This window comes from Asterias rubens, unplaced genomic scaffold (genome assembly GCF_902459465.1).
Source record: "Asterias rubens unplaced genomic scaffold, eAstRub1.3, whole genome shotgun sequence".
Taxonomy (NCBI): domain Eukaryota; kingdom Metazoa; phylum Echinodermata; class Asteroidea; order Forcipulatida; family Asteriidae; genus Asterias; species Asterias rubens.
Window position 1 is genome coordinate 5,799 of NW_022985767.1, and position 21,450 is coordinate 27,248.

The 21,450-nt window shown below is 39.2% G+C and overlaps 1 protein-coding gene across 1 annotated transcript; it reads left to right on the forward strand.

Moving 5' to 3' along the window:
- Window positions 1-19,169: 19,169 nt before the first annotated feature.
- On the forward strand, window positions 19,170-21,029 carry LOC117306666 (uncharacterized protein K02A2.6-like). The gene has a single exon (XM_033791151.1). The coding sequence runs from the start codon at window positions 19,170-19,172 to the stop codon at window positions 21,027-21,029; it is 1,860 nt and encodes a 619-aa protein (XP_033647042.1).
- Window positions 21,030-21,450: the final 421 nt, after the last annotated feature.

Here is a 21,450-nt window from a genome sequence, read left to right on the forward strand (position 1 = left end):
TGGATATTTTTCTTACGATAAAGAAGTTTTTAACAAATCCAATCTGTTTAAAGCGCTATTTAATTCAGACCTTTATAGTTTTCTTTTGATGTGTTATTCAGGTTGGCTGTTTGATGACTGACCGGGACGTTGACTGAACCATCTAACGGAGTTGCTGGAATCGACCTGTTGCTGTAGCTGGACGCCTCACCTTCTAAGGTGGATATTTTTTCTTACGATAAAGAAGTTTTTAACAAATCCAATCTGTTTAAAGCTCTATTTAATTCAGAACCTTTTCTTTATAGTTTTCTTTTCATGTGTTATTCAGGTTGGCTGTTTGATGACTGACCGGGACGTTGACTGAACCATCTAACGGAGTTGCTGGAATCGACCTGTTGCTGTAGCTGGACGACTCACCTTCTATTTGGTGGATATTTTTTCTTACGATAAAGAAGTTTTTAACAAATCCAATCTGTTTAAAGCGCTATTTAATTCAGGACTTTTTCTTTTGATGTGTTATTCAGGTTGGCTGTTTGATGACTGACCGGGACGTTGACTGAACCGTCTAACGGAGTTGCTGGAATCGACCTGTTGCTGTAGCTGGACGCCTCACCTTCTAAGGTGGATATTTTTTCTTACGATAAAGAAGTTTTTAACAAATCCAATCTGTTTAAAACTCTATTTAATTCAGAACCTTATTTTTATAGTTTTCTTTTGATGTGTTACTCAGGTTGGCTGTTTGATGACTGACCGGGACGTTGACTGAACCATCTAACGGAGTTGCTGGAATCGACCTGTTGCTGTAGCTGGACGCCTCACCTTTTAAGGTGGATATATTTTCTTACGATAAAGGAGTTTTTAACAAATCCAATCTGTTTAAAGCTCTATTTAATTCAGAACCTTATTTTTATAGTTTTCTTTTGATGTGTTATTCAGGTTGGCTGTTTGATGACTGACCGGGACGCTGACTGAACCATCTAACGGAGTTGCTGTAATCGACCTGTTGCTGTAGCTGGACGACTCACCTTCTATTTGGTGGATATTTTTTCTTATGATAAAGAAGTTTTTAACAAATCCAATCTGTTTAAAGCTCTATTTAATTCAGAACCTTTTCTTTATAGTTTTCTGTTGATGTGTTGTTCAGGTTGGCTGTTTGACGACTGACCGTGACGTTGACTGGACCATCTAACGGAAGTGCTGGAATCAACCTGTCGCTGTATCTGGACGCCTCACCCTCTACTTGGAAAGGTGGATATTTTTTCTTTAGATAAAGAAGTTTTTAACAATTCCAATCTGTATGAAGCTCCATTTTATTCAGAAACTTCTTTTTTAAAGTTTTCTTTTGATGTGCTATTCAGGTTGGCTGCTTTTTGACTGACCGGGACGTTGACTGAACCATCTAACGGAGTTGCTGGAATCGACCTGTTGCTGTTTCTGGACGCCTCACTCTCTACTTCAAAAGGTAGATATTTTTTCTTTAGAAAAAGAAGTTTTGAACAATATCAATCTGTAAAAGCTCTATTTAATTCAGCATTTTCCTGTTTTAGTTGTATTTGATGTGTTATTCAGGTTGGCTGTTTGATGACTGACTGGGACGTTGACTGAACCGCCTAATGGGGTTACAGGGATCTACCTGACGCTGTATCTGGCTGCCTCATTCTCTACTTCAACAAGTAGATTTTGTTTCTGTTAATTTTACATTCAAGAAAAACCTCACTAGTATTTTGACACAATCTCTAAAGGTATGCCATTTTATTCATTACTCTACTAACCAAACTTGCACCTCCATCCGTCATGGTTCACAGGGTCATATGTAACAACCATCCACACCATCTATCGCACCGAATATAATCCCAAACTATTTAGAAGAAACTCTGTTTCTAAATGCATTTTTTGATTGTATGTATTTGTTTTTTTATTTTATGCAATGATGTAATGTGGAACCATCTGCCTATGGGAGTCGGCTTGAAACTGCAAATATCATTCGGACCATGACGTTGACTGAACCATCCAACGGAGTTGCTGAAAGCGACCTGTCGCTGTATCTGGACGCCTAACTCTCTACTTCAAAAGGTGGATATTTTTTCTTAAGACAAAGAAGTTTTTAACAAATCCAATCTGTTTAAATCTCTATTTAATTCAGAAACTTCTTTGTTTTATTTTTTCTTTTGATATGTTATTCAGGTTGGCTCTTTCATGACTGACCGGGACGTTGACTGAACCATCTAACGGAGTTGCTGGAATTGACCTGTTGCTGTAGCTTGATGCCTCACCTTCTAAGGTGGATATTTTTTCTTACGATAAAGAACTTTTTAACAAATCCAATCTGTTTAAAGCTCTATTTAATTCAGAACCTTTTTTTATAGTTTTCTTTTGATGTGTTACTCAGGTTGGCTGTTTGATGACTGACCATGACGTTGACTGAACCATCCAACGGAGTTGCTGGAATCGACCTGTTGCTGTAGCTGGACGACTCACCTTCTATTTGGTGGATATTTTTTCTTACGATAAAGAAGTTTTTAACAAATCCAATCTGTTTAAAGCGCTATTTAATTCAGGACCTTTTCTTTTGATGTGTTATTCAGATTGGCTGTTTGATGACTGACCGGGACGTTGACTGAACCGTCTAACGGAGTTGCTGGAATCGACCTGTTGCTGTAGCTGGACGCCTCACCTTTTAAGGTGGATATTTTTTCTGACGATAAAAAAGTTTTTAACAAATCCAATCTGTTTAAAGCTATATTTAATTCAGAACCTTTTCTTTATAGTTTTCTTTTGATGTGTTACTCAGGTTGGCTGTTTGATGACTGACCGGGACGTTGACTGAACCATCTAACGGAGTTGCTGGAATCGACCTGTTGCTGTAGCTGGACGCCTCACCTTCTAAGGTGGATATCTTTTCTTACGATAAAGAAGTTTTTAACAAATCCAATCTGTTTAAAGCTCAATTTAATTCAGAACCTTATTTTTATAGTTTTCTTTTGATGTGTTATTCAGGTTGGCTGTTTGATGACTGACCGGGACGCTGACTGAACCATCTAACGGAGTTGCTGGAATCGACCTGTTGCTGTAGCTGGACGCCTCACCTTCTATTTGGTGGATATTTTTTCTTACGATCAAGAAGTTTTTAACAAATCCAATCTGTTTAAAGCGCTATTTAATTCAGGACCTTTTCTTTTGATGTGTTATTCAGGTTGGCTGTTTGATGACTGACCGGGACGTTGACTGAACCATCTAATGGAGTTGCTGGAATCGACCTGTTGCTGTAGCTGGACGCCTCACTTTCTAAGGTGGATATTTTTTCTTACGATAAAGAAGTTTTTAACAAATCCAATCTGTTTAAAGCTCTATTTAATTCAGAACCTTTTCTTTATAGTTTTTTTTTTATGTGTTATTCAGGTTGGCGTTTGACGTCTCACCGGGACGTTGACTGGACCATCTAACCGAAGTGCTGGAATCGACCTGTCGCTGTATCTGGATGCCTCACCCTCCACTTGAAAAGGTGGATATTTTTTCTTCAGATAAAGAAGTTTTTAACAGTTCCAATCTGTATGAAGCTCCATTTAATTAATAAACTTCTTTTTAAAAGTTTTCTTTTGATGTGTTATTCAGGTTGGCTGCTTTTTGACTGACCGGGACGTTGACTGAACCATCTAACGGAGTTGCTGGAATCGACCTGTTGCTGTTTCTGGATGCCTCACTCTCTACTTCAAAAGGTAGATATTTTTTCTTTAGAAAAAGAAGTTTTGAACAATATCAATCTGTAAAAGCTCTATTTAATTCAGCATTTTCCTGTTTTAGTTGTATTTGATGTGTTATTCAGGTTGGCTGTTTGATGACTGACCGGGACGTTGACTGAACCGCCTAATGGGGTTACAGGGATCGACCTGACGCTGTATCTGGCTGCCTCATTCTCTACTTCAACAAGTAGATTTTGTTTCTGTTAATTTTACATTCAAGAAAAACCTCACTAGTATTTTGACACAATCTCTAAAGGTATGCCATTTTATTCATTACTCTACTAACCAAACTTGCACCTCCATCCGTCATGGTTCACAGGGTCATATGTAACAACCATCCACACCATCTATCGCACCGAATATAATCCCAAACTAATTAGAAGAAACTCGGTTTCTAAATGCATTTTTTGATTGTATGTATTTGTTTTTTTATTTTATGCAATGATGTAATGTGGAACCATCTGCCTATGGGAGTCGGCTTGAAACTGCAAATATCATTCGGACCATGACGTTGACTGAACCATCCAACGGAGTTGCTGAAATCGACCTGTCGCTGTATCTGGACGCCTAACTCTCTACTTCAAAAGGTGGATATTTTGTTTTAAACAAAGAAGTTTTTAACAAATCCAATCTGTTTAAATCTCTATTTAATTCAGAAACTTCTTTGTTTTAATTTTTCTTTTGATATGTTATTCAGGTTGGCTCTTTCATGACTGACCGGGACGTTGACTGAACCATCTAACGGAGTTGCTGGAATCGACCTGTTGCTGTAGCTGGACGCCTCACCTTCTAAGGTGGATATTTTTTCTTACGATAAAGAAGTTTTTAACAAATCCAATCTGTTTAAAGCTCTATTTAATTCAGAACCTTTTCTTATAGTTTTCTTTTGATGTGTTATTCAGGTTGGCTGTTTGATGACTGACCGGGACGTTGACTGAACCATCTAACGGAGTTGCTGGAATCGACCTGTTGCTGTAGCTGGACGCCTCACCTTCTATTTGGTGGATATTTTTTCTTACGATAAAGAAGTTTTGAACAAATCCAATCTGTTTATAGCTCTATTTAATTCAGAACCTTTTCTTTATAGTTTTCTTTTGATGTGTTACTCAGGTTGGCTGTTTGATGACTGACCGGGACGTTGACTGAACCATCTAACGGAGTTGCTGGAATCGACCTGTTGCTGTAGCTGGACGCCTCACCTTCTAAGGTGGATATATTTTCTTACGATAAAGAAGTTTTTAACAAATCCAATCTGTTTAAAGCTCAATTTAATTCAGAACCTTATTTTATAGTTTTCTTTTGATGTGTTATTCAGGTTGGCTGTTTGATGACTGACCGGGACGCTGACTGAACCATCTAACGGAGTTGCTGGAATCGACCTGTTGCTGTAGCTGGACGCCTCACCTTCTATTTGGTGGATATTTTTTCTTACGATCAAGAAGTTTTTAACAAATCCAATCTGTTTAAAGCGCTATTTAATTCAGGACCTTTTCTTTTGATGTGTTATTCAGGTTGGCTGTTTGATGACTGACCGGGACGTTGACTGAACCATCTAACGGAGTTGCTGGAATCGACCTGTTGCTGTAGCTGGACGCCTCACTTTCTAAGGTGGATATTTTTTCTTACGATAAAGAAGTTTTTAACAAATCCAATCTTTTTAAAGCTCTATTTAATTCAGAACCTTTTCTTTATAGTTTTCATTTGATGTGTTATTCAGGTTGGCGTTTGACGTCTCACCGTGACGTTGACTGGACCATCTAACGGAAGTGCTGGAATCGACCTGTTGCTGTATCTGGATGCCTCATCTCCACTTGAAAAGGTGGATATTTTTTCTTCAGATAAAGAAGTTTTTAACAGTTCCAATCTGTATGAAGCTCCATTTAATTCATAAACTTCTTTTTAAAAGTTTTGTTTTGATGTGTTGATCAGGTTGGCTGCTTTTTGACTGACCGGGACATTGACTGAACCATCTAACAGAGTTGCTGGAATCGACCTGTTGCTGTTTCTGGACGCCTCACTCTCTACTTCAAAAGGTAGATATTTTTTCTTTAGAAAAAGAAGTTTTGAACAATATCAATCTGTAAAAGCTCTATTTAATTCAGCATTTTCCTGTTTTAGTTGTATTTGATGTGTTATTCAGGTTGGCTGTTTGATGACTGACCGGGACGTTGACTGAACCGCCTAATGGGGTTACAGGGATCGACCTGACGCTGTATCTGGCTGCCTCATTCTCTACTTCAACAAGTAGATTTTGTTTCTGTTATTTTTACATTCAAGAAAAACCTGACTAGTATTTTGACACAATCTCTAAAGGTATGCCATTTTATTCCTTACTCTACTAACCAAACTTGCACCTCCATCCGTCATGGTTCACAGGGTCATATGTAACAACCATCCACACCATCTATCGCACCGAATATAATCCCAAACTAATTAGAAGAAACTCGGTTTCTAAATGCATTTTTTGATTGTATGTATTTGTTTTTTTATTTTATGCAATGATGTAATGTGGAACCATCTGCCTATGGGAGTCGGCTTGAAACTGCAAATATCATTCGGACCATGACGTTGACTGAACCATCCAACGGAGTTGCTGAAATCGACCTGTCGCTGTATCTGGACGCCTAACTCTCTACTTCAAAAGGTGGATATTTTTTCTTTAGACAAAGAAGTTTTTAACAAATCCAATCTGTTTAAATCTCTATTTAATTCAGAAACTTCTTTGTTTTAATTTTTCTTTTGATATGTTATTCAGGTTGGCTCTTTCATGACTGACCGGGACGTTGACTGAACCATCTAACGGAGTTGCTGGAATCGACCTGTTGCTGTAGCTGGACGCCTCACCTTCTAAGGTGGATATTTTTTCTCACGATAAAGAAGTTTTTAACAAATCCAATCTGTTTAAAGCTCTATTTAATTCAGAACCTTTTCTTTATAGTTTTCTTTTGATGTGTTATTCAGGTTGGCTGTTTGATGACTGACCGGGACGTTGACTGAACCATCTAACGGAGTTGCTGGAATCGACCTGTTGCTGTAGCTGGACGCCTCACCTTCTATTTGGTGGATATTTTTTCTTACGATAAAGAAGTTTTTAACAAATCCAATCTGTTTAAAGCTCTATTTAATTCAGAACCTTTTCTTTATAGTTTTCTTTTGATGTGTTACTCAGGTTGGCTGTTTGATGACTGACCGGGACGTTGACTGAACCATCTAACGGAGTTGCTGGAATCGACCTGTTGCTGTAGCTGGACGCCTCACCTTCTAAGGTGGATATATTTTCTTACGATAAAGAAGTTTTTAACAAATCCAATCTGTTTAAAGCTCTATTTAATTCAGAACCTTATTTTTATAGTTTTCTTTTGATGTGTTATTCAGGTTGGCTGTTTGATGACTGACCAGGACGTTGACTGAACCATCTAACGGAGTTGCTGGAATCGACCTGTTGCTGTAGCTGGACGCCTCACCTTCTATTTGGTGGATATTTTTTCTTACGATAAAGAAGTTTTTACCAAATCCAATCTGTTAAAGCGCTATTTAATTCAGGACCTTTTCTTTTGATGTGTTATTCAGGTTGGCTGTTTGATGACTGACCGGGACGTTGACTGAACCATCTAACGGAGTTGCTTAAATCGACCTGTCGCTCTCTACTTCATAAGGTAGATACTTGTTCCTTTAATGAAGAAGTTTTTAACAATTCCAATCTGTATCAAGCTCTATTTAATTCAGAACCTTTTTTTTCTTTAGTTTTCTTTTGATGTGTAATTCAGGTTGGCGTTTGACGACTGACCATGACGTTGACTGTACCATCTAACGGAAGTGCTGGAATCGACCTGTCGCTGTATCTGGACGCCTCACCCTCTACTTGGAAAGGTGGATATTTTTTGTTAGATTAAGAAGTTTTTAACAATTCCAATCTGTATGAAGCTCCATTTGATTCAGAAACTTCTTTTTTAAAGTTTTTTTTTATGTGCTATTCAGGTTGGCTGCTTTTTGACTGACCGGGACGTTGACTGAACCATCTAACGGAGTTGCTGGAATCGACCTGTTGCTGTTTCTGGAAGCCTCACTCTCTACTTCAAAAGGTAGATATTTTTTCTTTAGAAAAAGAAGTTTTGAACAATATCAATCTGTAAAAGCTCTATTTAATTCAGCATTTTCCTGTTTTAGTTGTATTTGATGTGTTATTCAGGTTGGCTGTTTGATGACTGACTGGGACGTTGACTGAACCGCCTAATGGGGTTACAGGGATCGACCTGACGCTGTATCTGGCTGCCTCATTCTCTACTTCAACAAGTAGATTTTGTTTCTGTTATTTTTACGTTCAAGAAAAACCTCACTAGTATTTTGACACAATCTCTAAAGGTATGCCATTTTATTCATTACTCTACTAACCAAACTTGCACCTCCATCCGTCATGGTTCACAGGGTCATATGTAACAACCATCCACACCATCTATCGCACCGAATATAATCCCAAACTAATTAGAAGAAACTCGGTTTCTAAATGCATTTTTTGATTGTATGTATTTGTTTTTTTATTTTATGCAATGATGTAATGTGGAACCATCTGCCTATGGGAGTCGGCTTGAAACTGCAAATATCATTCGGACCATGACGTTGACTGAACCATCCAACGGAGTTGCTGAAATCGACCTGTCGCTGTATCTGGACGCCTAACTCTCTACTTCAAAAGGTGGATATTTTTTCTTTAGACAAAGAAGTTTTTAACAAATCCAATCTGTTTAAATCTCTATTTAATTCAGAAACTTCTTTGTTTTAATTTTTCTTTTGATATGTTATTCAGGTTGGCTCTTTCATGACTGACCGGGACGTTGACTGAACCATCTAACGGAGTTGCTGGAATCGACCTGTTGCTGTAGCTGGACGCCTCACCTTCTAAGGTGGATATTTTTTCTTACGATAAAGAAGTTTTTAACAAATCCAATCTGTTTAAAGCTCTATTTAATTCAGAACCTTTTCTTTATAGTTTTCTTTTGATGTGTTATTCAGGTTGGCTGTTTGATGACTGACCGGGACGTTGACTGAACCATCTAACGGAGTTGCTGGAATCGACCTGTTGCTGTAGCTGGACGCCTCACCTTCTAAGGTGGATATTTTTTCTTACGATAAAGAAGTTTTTAACAAATCCAATCTGTTTAAAGCTCTATTTAATTCAGAACCTTTTCTTTATAGTTTTCTTTTGATGTGTTACTCAGGTTGGCTGTTTGATGACTGACCGGGACGTTGACTGAACCATCTAACGGAGTTGCTGGAATCGACCTGTTGCTGTAGCTGGACGCCTCACCTTCTAAGGTGGATATATTTTCTTACGATAAAGAAGTTTTTAACAAATCCAATCTGTTTAAAGCTCTATTTAATTCAGAACCTTATTTTTATAGTTTTCTTTTGATGTGTTATTCAGGTTGGCTGTTTGATGACTGACCGGGACGTTGACTGAACCGTCTAACGGAGTTGCTGGAATCGACCTGTTGCTGTAGCTGGACGCCTCACCTTCTAAGGTGGATATTTTTTCTTACGATAAAGAAGTTTTTAACAAATCCAATCTGTTTAAAGCTCTATTTAATTCAGAACCTTTTCTTTATAGTTTTCTTTTGATGTGTTATTTAGGTTGGCTGTTTGATGACTGACCGGGACAGTGACTGAACCGTCTACTGGAATTGCTAGAATCGACCTGTTGCTGTAGCTGGATGCCTCACCCTCTAAGGTGGATATTTTTTCTTACGATAAAGAAGTTTTTAACAAATCCAATCTGTTTAAAGCTCTATTTAATTCAGAACCTTTTCTTTATAGTTTTCTGTTGATGTGTTATTCAGGTTGGCTGTTTGATGACTGACCGGGACGTTGACTGAACCATCTAACGGAGTTGCTGGAATCGATCTGTTGCTGTAGCTGGATGCCTCACCTTCTAAGGTGGATATTTTTTCTTACGATAAAGAAGTTTTTAACAAATCCAATCTGTTTAAAGCTCTATTTAATTCAGAACCTTTTCTTTATAGTTTTCTGTTGATGTGTTGTTATTCAGGTTGGCTGTTTGATGACTGACCGGGACGTTGACTGAACCATCTAACGGAGTTGCTGGAATCGACCTGTCGCTCTCTTCTTCATAAGGTAAATACCTGTTCCTTTAGTGAAGAAGTTTCAAACAATTCCAATCTGTATAAAGCTCTATTTAATTCATTACCCTTTTTTTTTCTTTAGTTTTCTTTTGATGTGTTATTCAGGTTGGCTTTTGACGACTGACCGTTACGTTGACTGAACCATCTAACGGAAGTGCTGGAATCGACCTGTCGCTGTATCTGGACGCCTCACCCTCTACTTGAAAAGGTGGATATTTTTTCTTTAGATAAAGAAGTTTTTAACAATTCCAATCTGTATGAAGCTCCATTTAATTCAGAAACTTCTTTTTTAATGTTTTCTTTTGATGTGCTATTCAGGTTGGCTGTTTGATGACTGACTGTGACATTGACTGAACCATCTAACGGAGTTGCTGAAATCGACCTGTCACTGTATCTGGATGCCTCACTTTCTACTTCAAAAGGAGTACATTTTTTTCTGTAGACAAACAAGACTACGTTCGTATCTCAAAAAGTTCTTCTTAATTCAGCATCTTGCTGTTTTGTCATCAGGTCCAAATTTCATCTGGCTGTTTAAGCAGAAAATATTGCTAAACAGTTTTCTGCTAAGCAAAACAAAAGCAGGATACTAGTCATAAATTGTACATGTGACACGGTATTTTGGCATAAGTATTTTGTGCTTAGTTCCCTTTTGTGCTTAAGCAGTGTTGTAAATTGGGCCCTGATGATCTATATTCGTTTTCATATGGTTTGTTCTGATGTGAGTACATTGTTATTTTCTTTCGGATGATTGTGAAGACTGCTTTTCTGCCCTCCGTCAATATGGACCATGAAGATGTGACGACACAGTACAAAGAGAGATACATCATGGCTCAAGGAGATGGACATCAAGTATTTCTCAGCTTCATACCAGGGTCCCAAGTGAAGTTTGAAGGTAGGATCTCTTTTAGCTAAGCTTGAGCTGAAAGTTTAGAAATCCATTAAAGTGCAGAAAATAGACATTTCTTACGTCTCATAATTAATACATAGTCCCATAATATTACCTTGCACGAATACTGTATGTTAAACTGCCAGGAGCGTCACTGAGTGAGAGATATGCATGCTTTTTAAAAAGCCAATATTGGGGTTATTATTATACACTCATCTTTGACCTTTAAATTCAAATCTTAGTTAAATCTTAATTTTTAAACTAAGATTTGAGTTTAAAGATCAAAGATGAGTGTATAACAATGACCACACAAAAAAAAATTAAAACTGTTTTTTCTTTATGTTTGATCATATTATTACAGGATTAACAGCGTCAAAAAACTTTAAGTTGGACACTTGAAGATGCTGAGCCACCTTATGCAGTACCATAAAACTCTTGCTTCACCACCTCGTCTAAGGCGTCATGACAACAGGTGGACACATTGTATAACAGAATGAACCCCAAGAACACAATGAGGCAGACCAAGTTGGCCTTGGATGGACGACACAAGAGAATGTGGAAGCGTCACATGGATGGGACCAGCACAAGAAAGATCAAGGTGGAATGGTGACGAAGAGACCTTCAGTATGGAGCGACATAGGCTAGATAAATTGATATTTTCCCATTTAAAATAACACAAAATCTTTTTTTTAATTTATTTTACTATTCATTGGCCTGTTTTATTCATTACTGGAAGTTGACATTAAACAGTTTTTGTCCTCATTGCTAAAATACTTAACTGTGGATGAAGTTTATTTAATTCCTATTGTAACTTTTATTATTCTTATTGTTTACATGGTATCTGTTCTGTAGTACCCTTACATGGTGGCCACCATGTTTTTATTATTATTATCTACTGTATGAGGACACAATATTGAGACACACATAGGGTTAATTAAAGTTTGTAATGTCAAAGTTCATGACCTTGCCTGTGTTTGAGTACTCATTAACAAGTTTTTATAATTACAAAGGTCTTGACATTGTCCATGGTATTCATTAAGGTCATTTGAGTTCTCATTAACTAGAGGTTTTATAATTACATAGATCATGACGGAGCCATGGTATTAAAGGTAATTGAGTTCTCATTAACAAGGTTTTTTAATTACAAGGTCATGACGTTGTCTTTAGTGTTTATTTATAGTGTGTTGAGTACCCATTAACGATGTATAAAGATCCCCTTTAACTGATTGTGGGGTGGGAGATGACAACCTCCACGTGGTCCACCCTGTTGTTAACTAATTGTCATCAAACAATAGAGCTAATAATACTTATTTGTATAGCTCTATGCATCAAACCAATGTTTTAATTACAAGGTCATGACATTGTCTTTAGTGTTATTTATAGGGTGTTTAGTACCCATTAACGATGTATTAAGATTCCTTTAACTGTTATTTGTGGGGTGGGAGATGACAACCTTCACGTGGTCCACCCTGTTGTTAACTAATTGTCATCAAACAATAGAGCTATATAATACTTGTTTGTATAGCTCTATGCACCAAACCAATGTTTTAATTACAAGGTCATGACATTGTCTTTAGTGTTATTTATATGGTGTTTAGTACCATTAAGGATGTATTAAGATTTCTTTAACTGTTATTTGTGGGGTGGGAGATGACAACCTTCACGTGGTCCACCCTGTTGTTAACTAATTGTCATCAAACAATAGAGCTATATAATACTTGTTTGTATAGCTCTATGCACCAAACCAATGTTTTAATTACAAGGTCATGACATTGTCTTTAGTGTTTATTTATAGGGTGTTGAGTACCCATTAAGGATGTATTAAGATTCCTTTAAATGTTATTTGTGGGGTGGGAGATGACAACCTTCACGTGGTCCACCCTGTTAACTAATTGTCATCAAACAATAGAGCTATATGATACTTGTTTGTATAGCTCTATGCACCAAACTTATTTTTTTAATTACAAGGTCATGACATTGTCTTTAGTGTTTATTTTAAAGGGTGTTGAGTACCCATTAAGGATGTATTAAGATTCCTTTAACTGTTATTTGTGGGGTGGGAGATGACAACCTTCACGTGGTCCACCCTGTTGTTAACTAACTGTCATCAAACAATAGAGCTATATAATTCTTGTTTGTATTGCTCTATGCACAAAACCAATGTTTTAATTACAAGGTCATGACATTGTCTTTAGTGTTATTTATTGGAAAACTTCGACAATACCTAGCCCGTACCTCCACAGAACGTCTCGTCAACGCACTAGTCACCTCCCATCTTGATTATTGTAACAGCCTCCTGATAAATCTCCCTGCTTCTCATCTCGCCCCACTACAGTCCATCCAAAATACAGCAGCTTGCCTCATCACTCGGTCCAAAAAGTTTGAGCATATCACCCCAGTACTTCACTCATTACACTGGCTCCCCATTCCCCTCCGCACCCAGTTCAAAGTTCTTCCCCTCACCTACAAGGTATTGCGTAACCATGAACCATCATACTTAGCTGAACTTTTGTCTTCCAGAACACGCCCCTCAATCAACCTTAGATCTTCATCGTCATCCCAGTTTGCACCAGGTCCCCGTACCAACACAAGATACGGGGATAGAGCCTTCTCAGTATGTGCCCCCATGTTATGGAACAGTCTCCCCTCCTACATCCAGAACGCTCAGACAATTGGCAGCAGCTTCAAAACACAACTAAAAACCCATCTTTTCAATGTTTTCAATCAGTGCCAATGAGATTACAATACTTTTTTTCTCTTAGTCTAATGATATTGGTTTCTTCTAAATAGCCTGTTATATTGTATATTTGGTATACCTTTTGTATTATTATTGTATATTTCTAGCTTTAATTTTCCAGTTTGGTTACTTATCATTTATATTTGTTTTTGTGAAGCGCTTAGAAACTTATTTTTAGTATAAAGCGCTATATAAATGTAATTATTATTATTATTATTATTTATATGGTGTTTAGTACCATTAAGGAAGTATTTAGATTCCTGTAACTGTTATTTGTGGGGTGGGAGATGACAACCTTCACGTGTTCCACCCTGTTGTTAACTAATTGTCATCAAACAATAGGGCTATATATACATGCTTGTATAGCTCTATGCAGCAAACCAATTTTTTAATTACAAGGTCATGAAACTGTCTTTTAAAGACACCGGACACTATTGGTAATTGTCAAGACATAGCCTTCACAGTTGGTGTGTCTCAACATGTGCATAAAATAACAAACCTTGAAATTTTAGCTCTCTTGGTCATCGAAGTTGCGAGATAATAAAGAAAGAAAAACACCCTTGTGAGCTACCCTTGTCACACGAAGTTGTGTACTTTCAGATGCTTGATTTCGAGGCCTCAAATTCTAAACTTGAGGTCTAGAAATCTAATCCGTGGAAAATTACTTCTTTCTCGAAAACTACTCCACTTTAGAGGGAGCCGTTTCTCGTAGTGTTTTTTACTATCAACCTCTCCCCATTACTCATTACAAAGTAAGGTTTTATGCTAATAATTATTTTGAGTAATTAACTTTAACGATGTATTAAGGTCACTTTTAACTGCTATTTGTGGGGTGGGTAGATGACATCCTTCACGTGGTCCACCCTGTTGTTAACTAATTTGTCATCAAACAATAGAGCTATATACACATGTATAGCTCTATGCATCAAACTAATGTACCCTTTTCATGGAGATGATAGCACGTGCGCACCTAGCTTGGTTGGCAAAAATTAGGGAACATCGATTGGGCTGTTTTATACACGGGTAACGGGTGCGTGACGTGACGTGACGCAGACGTGATTGTGCGTCTGCTTAGTGCACAACTCTATGACGTTTGCCAACCAACAGGGGTCGTGCGCATGCGAGAATGTAATTAGCATGTTTCCTGAAAAGTGTCCATTTACCCCATCCTATATTCAATTTTTTTAGGAATAAAAAGTGATACCCGTTTTCCATACCCGTATGTACCAATTATGAGTGAAATGTTTCTCAAACGATGCAATGTACTATTCAAAGCTCCTGTATACTAAATTTATTGGCATTAAATTTCAGAGTTAAATATCATGTCCAAATAGGAGAAATAATCCCTATAAGAACACAGTATGAGAAGCATTACCCCCCCCCCCCCCATTGCCAGCCCCATCCCCGTCCCAACCCCCAACCCCCAACCCCAGTTTTTTTCAAACTGCATTGCAATATGTTTTTCCCCTGCCGCTGTGTTGGCTCTTTCCGTCAGATTACGTCATAATTAAATTGGCCTGCTCTTTTACCAAGTCATTGCAATGTCGTTTTGGGAAACAAGTTAGCCCCCGGGCCACCGGTCACAACGATATAAACTTAAAATGTAATTGTTGCTGGTAACCAATTTTCTGTTAAAGCTATTCAGTGCTAAGCAAGTTTTTCTGTGCTTATACAGTCATGAAGTTAGGCCCTATACATCTACAGGCAATACACTTCACTGCTCATATGAAAAAAAAATGTGTATAATAACGACCAAATAAAAAGAAGGCTGGATTTCTTTAAAAATGTTATAGTAGACGTAGCCTGCACATGTTGCGGGTGATTACACTCAAGCAGTAGCCAACCCATGGCATCGTCAAAATTGCCAAGAATTTGGAGACCGTTATTTGTAAATAACGCCCTCTGTTGATGGATTGTTATAACTACAAAAACACTTGCGAGTCTCAGCAGGTTTTTTTAAAAACATTTTCTGTATACCTTGGGGCCATCCGAATATACGGCTGCCTCTGAAGTAATGTAGTTTTCGAGAAAGCGGTAATTTTCCACGAATTTGATTTTTAGACCTCATATTTAGGATTTGGTGTCTCGAAATCAAGCATCTGAAAGATGGGGGAGGGGGGATACGTGCTATAAATAAAAAAGACGTGTTTATATTTTATGACAAAGATATCTGTCAAAGAGAGTGGAACAACTAGACTGCAATGGACCCTTCTCATGAAATATGCTAATCACATTCACGCATGCGTACAGACCCTATTGGTTGGCAAACGCCATAGAGTTGTGCACTAAGCAGACGCGCAATCGCGTTTGCGTCACTCACCCATTAGCCGTGTAAAAAACAGCGTGATGTTCCCTCATTTTGCCAACCAAAACGTTAGTGCGCACGTTAGTGCAACTTACATATTCCATGGGAAGGGTCTATTTGTTCCTTCAAATAAGATCAATTAATAGTAAAGTGTCAATTATGGTATTACCCCGCAACGAAGTAAAGATTTTAAGCTATATAACCTAACAATTGTCATTTTTTAGATGGATACTGAAAAGAGTGCACTCATTTGGCTAGGATATTGGGGTTGTTTTATAATTTCCTGTGCCCTTATTGTTTTTCTTGCTTTGTATTTACTTTTGTACATGTACTTATAATTATCTATTTGACATACTGTCTGCTTCCAAATAAAGAATAAGAATAAGGATATACAGGCAGATTTACCAAATTGTCCACCATTATCTCAATGCATCTAACACCCCATCCCTATTCAACATCCAAAAAGCTAACAGACACTTTTGCACACCCGCACATTCATGTAATACATTTTGTTTTTTCTGGTATGCAAATTAGGAAAACTTGACACCAAGCCAAAGTTTTTGCTGTCACCCACATTGTGTGTAAGAGATGTGACAGCAACAGTGAAGCTGGGCGGGGCTTATTTTCCACAAGAGGTTTTAAGCATTCGATTGGCCAATATTTGACATACCATCGCGTATAACGGCCAGATTTCCTTTGTTGTGCAAAATGTGCGGTTTGTCGAATCGCTCACACACTTTGGAGAGAAGATGCCATTTCCAGAAAAAAACTCAGCACGAAGAGGGTGTGTGCTGCAGCTGTGCTTTAAACGCACGTGGAAAAGTGGTGGTTTTTGTTTTGTGAGAACACTGAATTTAATGTGACTCGGACTGTTGTAACATCCTTCCAACGGCTAGGGGACATTTCTATACTCTTTGGAGTTAACCTGTTGCTCGAATTTGGGCGAAAATTCTGTGCTTGCAACCGGCTTTGAGAGTTCTCCACCGAGGTCGACAGGGACCTTCAACGAGAACAACAACACGTCTGACTTCACATGTGGAACTCTTGGCTGTGCGAATTCCACGGAGTGCGGCCTGACGACAGCTGTAGCCAATTACCGCAGGATGGAACCATCTATTTTCTACTCTTTGGAATAAATTTATTGCTCAAATTTAGGCGACCACTGTGTTGAGTTTGCAACCAGCTTTGAGAGTTGTATACAACGTAGTTGTGGAGCTGTGCGAATTCCAAGGAGCTTACTTCGAACTCTGGCCACGGAAGCACGGGGACGGACGACATGACCGGGGCGGAGACACGATCATGACGGGGAGAGATGAGCCAAAAACACGGCATGCATTCAGCCACGCGTAGGGCCCCGGGGAGGCCGAGATCGCAGCAGTTTAAACTAGTATAAGTACAGTCGTACGACTCGTATAGTGTGAGTGTTTCAGCAAGGGCAAGTAGTGTACATTCAAGCAGACTTTCTTCCAAAGATCATGGTCCATGAAATTCGAAATAAACATGAACTTCAAAGTTCAATACTTAAGACATGATCTTTAGGAGAAATTTTAGAGTGTGTGATATTTTGTCTTATGAGCGATATGTCAAGAAGGGGGTTTCAACTTCAATCTAGAAAGAAAACTTCAAGTAGGCCTACGTATCCTACAGTTATTTTGTCCAACGAGCGATATGTCAAGATACAATGCAAGTGTTTAAGCATGGAATAAGCAAGAAGTCTTCAATGTGATGTTTTTGTCTTATGAGCGATTGTTTCAAGAAAGAAATGTTCAAGCAAGAAATCTTCAAATACAGGTATGTTGTCTATTGGGAGATTTGTCTTTGTCCCAGGTGTTCAAGCAAGTAATCTTCATTGTTAAAATTTTATTGTGTTTTGTTGTCTTGCCGATAACTTTCCGTATGGCGCCACCACTTTTTCACTCATTTTTTAAAAGGGATATATCAGTCAGGTAAATAAGTTCCTATATTATTTTATATCGAATGAAAAAGTGGTGGCGCCATACGGAAACTTTTCCAGCTGCCTCCTTTCTCCCCCGCCATTGGCTACTCTGACACTTAGTATTTCCCCCCACGTAAATACACCACAACTGGCGACGAGGATGGCCCTTATTATCCTGCTATGTTAAAGATCTAAGTATTGTGATCTTAAGAGTACAAATTTAATGTACAAATTCGCCAGGGTAGCTGCATAAAATGTGGAGATTTGGAGTGAATCTTGATCGGTTTTACAACACAAGTGTGAAGTGAGGGTATGTACATTATACACATAGACTGAATCTGACAGTTCATCTCTACTCGTGTGGCGTACGCATTGCCTATTGCTGTTACATGTAATTCTGTGAACTTGAGCTAACATTCTAGATCATGGCTTCATCAATGATTGGCAGAATTGATCCCTTTGATGGGACAGAAGAAGACTGGCCTACATATATTGACAGGCTTGAACAATATTTTGATGTGAACTCAATTCCAGCAGCCAAGAAAGTGCCTGCACTTATCAGCCTTATTGGACCAAAAACGTATGGGCTCTTGAAAAATTTAACTACGCCAAACAAGCCATCCACAAAGACATACAAGGAGTTAGTTGAAATTTTATCACTACACTTGTCACCAAAGCCACTTGTCATCGCTGAACGTTTTCGTTTCCACAAGCGAGACCAACTTGAGGGTGAGAGCATCAGTACTTACCTCGCTCAACTTCGACGGTTTGCTGAACATTGCAATTTTGGTGACTATTTGAATGATGCCCTCCGTGACCGATTTGTGTGTGGGTTACGGGCAGGAAGTATCCAGAAGCGACTGCTCGCTGAGGCAAAACTAACACTAAAAAAAGCCTTGGAAATAGCCACTGCAATGGAGAAGGATGCAGTAGAGCTTCGTCAGCAGTTAAAACCTGACTCTACTGTTCACAAATTTAATGTGAAATCACGCACTCAATCTTCGACTTCATGCTACTGCTGTGGGAGGTCAAATCACAGCCCAGATCAGTGTCGATTTAAAGACGCAACTTGCCATTCCTGTGGGAAACCAGGCCACATTGCGCCTGCATGTCGCTCAAAGCCACCACAGACCCCTTCGAACAAAACGTTCAAACCTAATCCAAATAGACGTAAGAATACTTACCAGGGGAAGGCACAGTCAACAAAAGTCATGGAGAACATCCCCAATGATGAACAGGAGGATGATGAAATCTTCATTGGAAGAGTCAATATCAACAATGTAAATTCTAAGTGTGACATGAGTTCGGATTTGCGGTGATTTCAAGGTTACAGTCAATGCAAACCTTAAGATTGACCATTACCCTTTGCCCAAAATTGAAGATGTATTTGCAACACTCGCAGGAGGACAAAAATTTAGCAAGCTTGATTTGACTCAAGCGTATCTACACATGGTTATGGAGGATCAGTCAAGTAAATTGTTGACTATCAACACACATAAGGGACTTTTTCAGATGCATCGCCTTGCATTTGGAGTAGCATCCGCCCCAGCCATATGGCAACGTACTATGGAACAAATCCTCCAAGGAATTCCGGGTGTGCAGTGCGTACTTGACGACATGATTGTGACAGGTCGTGATGACAGAGAGCACCTTCACAACCTTGAGCGAGTACTCAATGTTCTTGATGACCGCGGATTAAAACTCAACAATTCAAAGTGTGAGTTCTTCAAGAAACGCGTTGTCTTCTGTGGGCATGAGATTGATGCTGAGGGTCTACATCAGGACAAAGTCAACGCAGTGAACAATGCACCAAAGCCTACCAATGTAAGCCAAATGCGCTCATTCCTTGGGCTCATAAATTACTACCATCGTTTTCTACTGAATTTGGCCACTATACTGCACCCACTCAACAGACTGCTTGAGAAAAATAAACCATGGGTTTGGACTGCAGACTGTGAGAATGCATTCAACAAGGCCAAAACTCTGATTACTTCTAAGGAAGTTTTGACACATTACAACCCAGATCTACAGGTGAAGTTAGCTTGTGATGCCTCACCATATGGGTTGGGTGCCGTGATGTCTCACGTTATGCAAGATGGATCTGAGCGACCAATCGCATACGCATCACGCACACTATCTTCGGCAGAACGTAACTATTCACAGATTGATAAGGAAGCCTTAGCACTGATATGGGGTGTTAAAAAATTCCATAACTATCTTTATGGAAGGAAATTCACGCTGGTTACAGACCATCAACCGCTCACATCCATATTCAACCCTGCAAAGAGCATTCCTGCGACTTCCGCATCACGATTGGTGAGATACGCAATATTTCTTGGGAGTCATGACTACGACATCGAATACAAAAATACAACGACACATTGTAATGCCGATGGACTGTCGAGATTACCATTGCCAGTGGTCACTAATGATTACAGTGACCCAGATAATCTTCTCTGTGTCTCACAACTCGAAATTTTGCCAGTGACATCTTCACAAGTAGCTCGAGAGACAGCATATGATTTACCAGCCGCCCAGGCTCGTGAGTATACCATGAAAGGGTGGCCTCACACTCACGACTCTGTCCTCGCACCATTTTATACACGCAGAAATGAACTCTCTGTACATGAGGGATGCCTTATGTGGGGACTACGCGTCGTAATTCCGTCCAAGCTACGCAAGAAAGTCCTTGACGAATTACATTCAGGGCACCTCGGTGTTGTGAAAATGAAAACACTCACACGAGGCTATGCTTGGTGGCCTGGGATTGATCATGATATTGAACAAATTGCCAAAGGATGCTCTGGATGCCAAAGAGTTCAGCGTAATCCAACTTCAGCACCACTCCATACATGGGAATGGCCAACAACCCCATGGCAACGCATCCATATTGATTATGCCGGACCGTTCCTTGGACAAATGTACCTAGTGGTCGTGGATGCACACTCAAAATGGCCAGAGGTTGTGTGTACCAAATCGTCGAACACAACTCAGACCATTGAAATTCTTCGTGACATTTTCTCACGCAATGGAGTTCCCGAACAGCTTGTTAGTGATAATGGGCCCCAGTTCACATCTGAGGAATTCCAAATCTTTCTCAAGAGCAATGGAATCAAACACATCCGATCTGCTCCGTATCATCCAGCAACCAATGGGCTGGCTGAGCGCTTTGTGCAAACTTTTAAACAAGCTCTCAAATCAATGGCGGGGGAGAAAGGATCAGCGCAGCGAAACTTGCTAACTTTCTTCTTGCTTACAGAAGTGCACCTCACAGTACTACGGGACAATCGCCTGCTATGCTATTCATGAAGCGACAGCTTAGATCTCGCTTGGATATTTTGAAACCGGACATTCGCCGCCGTGTTAGTGACAAACAAATGGACCAGACAGTTGCACATAAATCCGCTAGTACAACACGAGAGCTTCACGTTGGACAGACAGTCTCAGTTCGCGATTATCGAGGCAGAGAAAAGTGGATTCTTGGTGTTGTGCATTCTCAAAACGGTCCCCTGTCGTATGAAGTGCGCGTAGGGCCAGATATGATTTGGCGCAGACATATCGACCAGATTTTGGATTCTGATACAGGTGTTACCCCTGACATTGATAAACCGCAGGAACTAGCACCAGAGATAGCGACAACTACATCAACAGTCGCGCAACCCTCTATTGATGAAGAGACACAAAACCCTAAAACTCTAGTGCCAGTTAGTTCCCCAGTGCGTGAACATCG

Bases quoted from the DNA above. Each gene is read 5' to 3' on its own strand.
- LOC117306666 (XM_033791151.1), top strand. From the start codon at position 19,170: ATGGTTATGGAGGATCAGTCAAGTAAATTGTTGACTATCAACACACAT.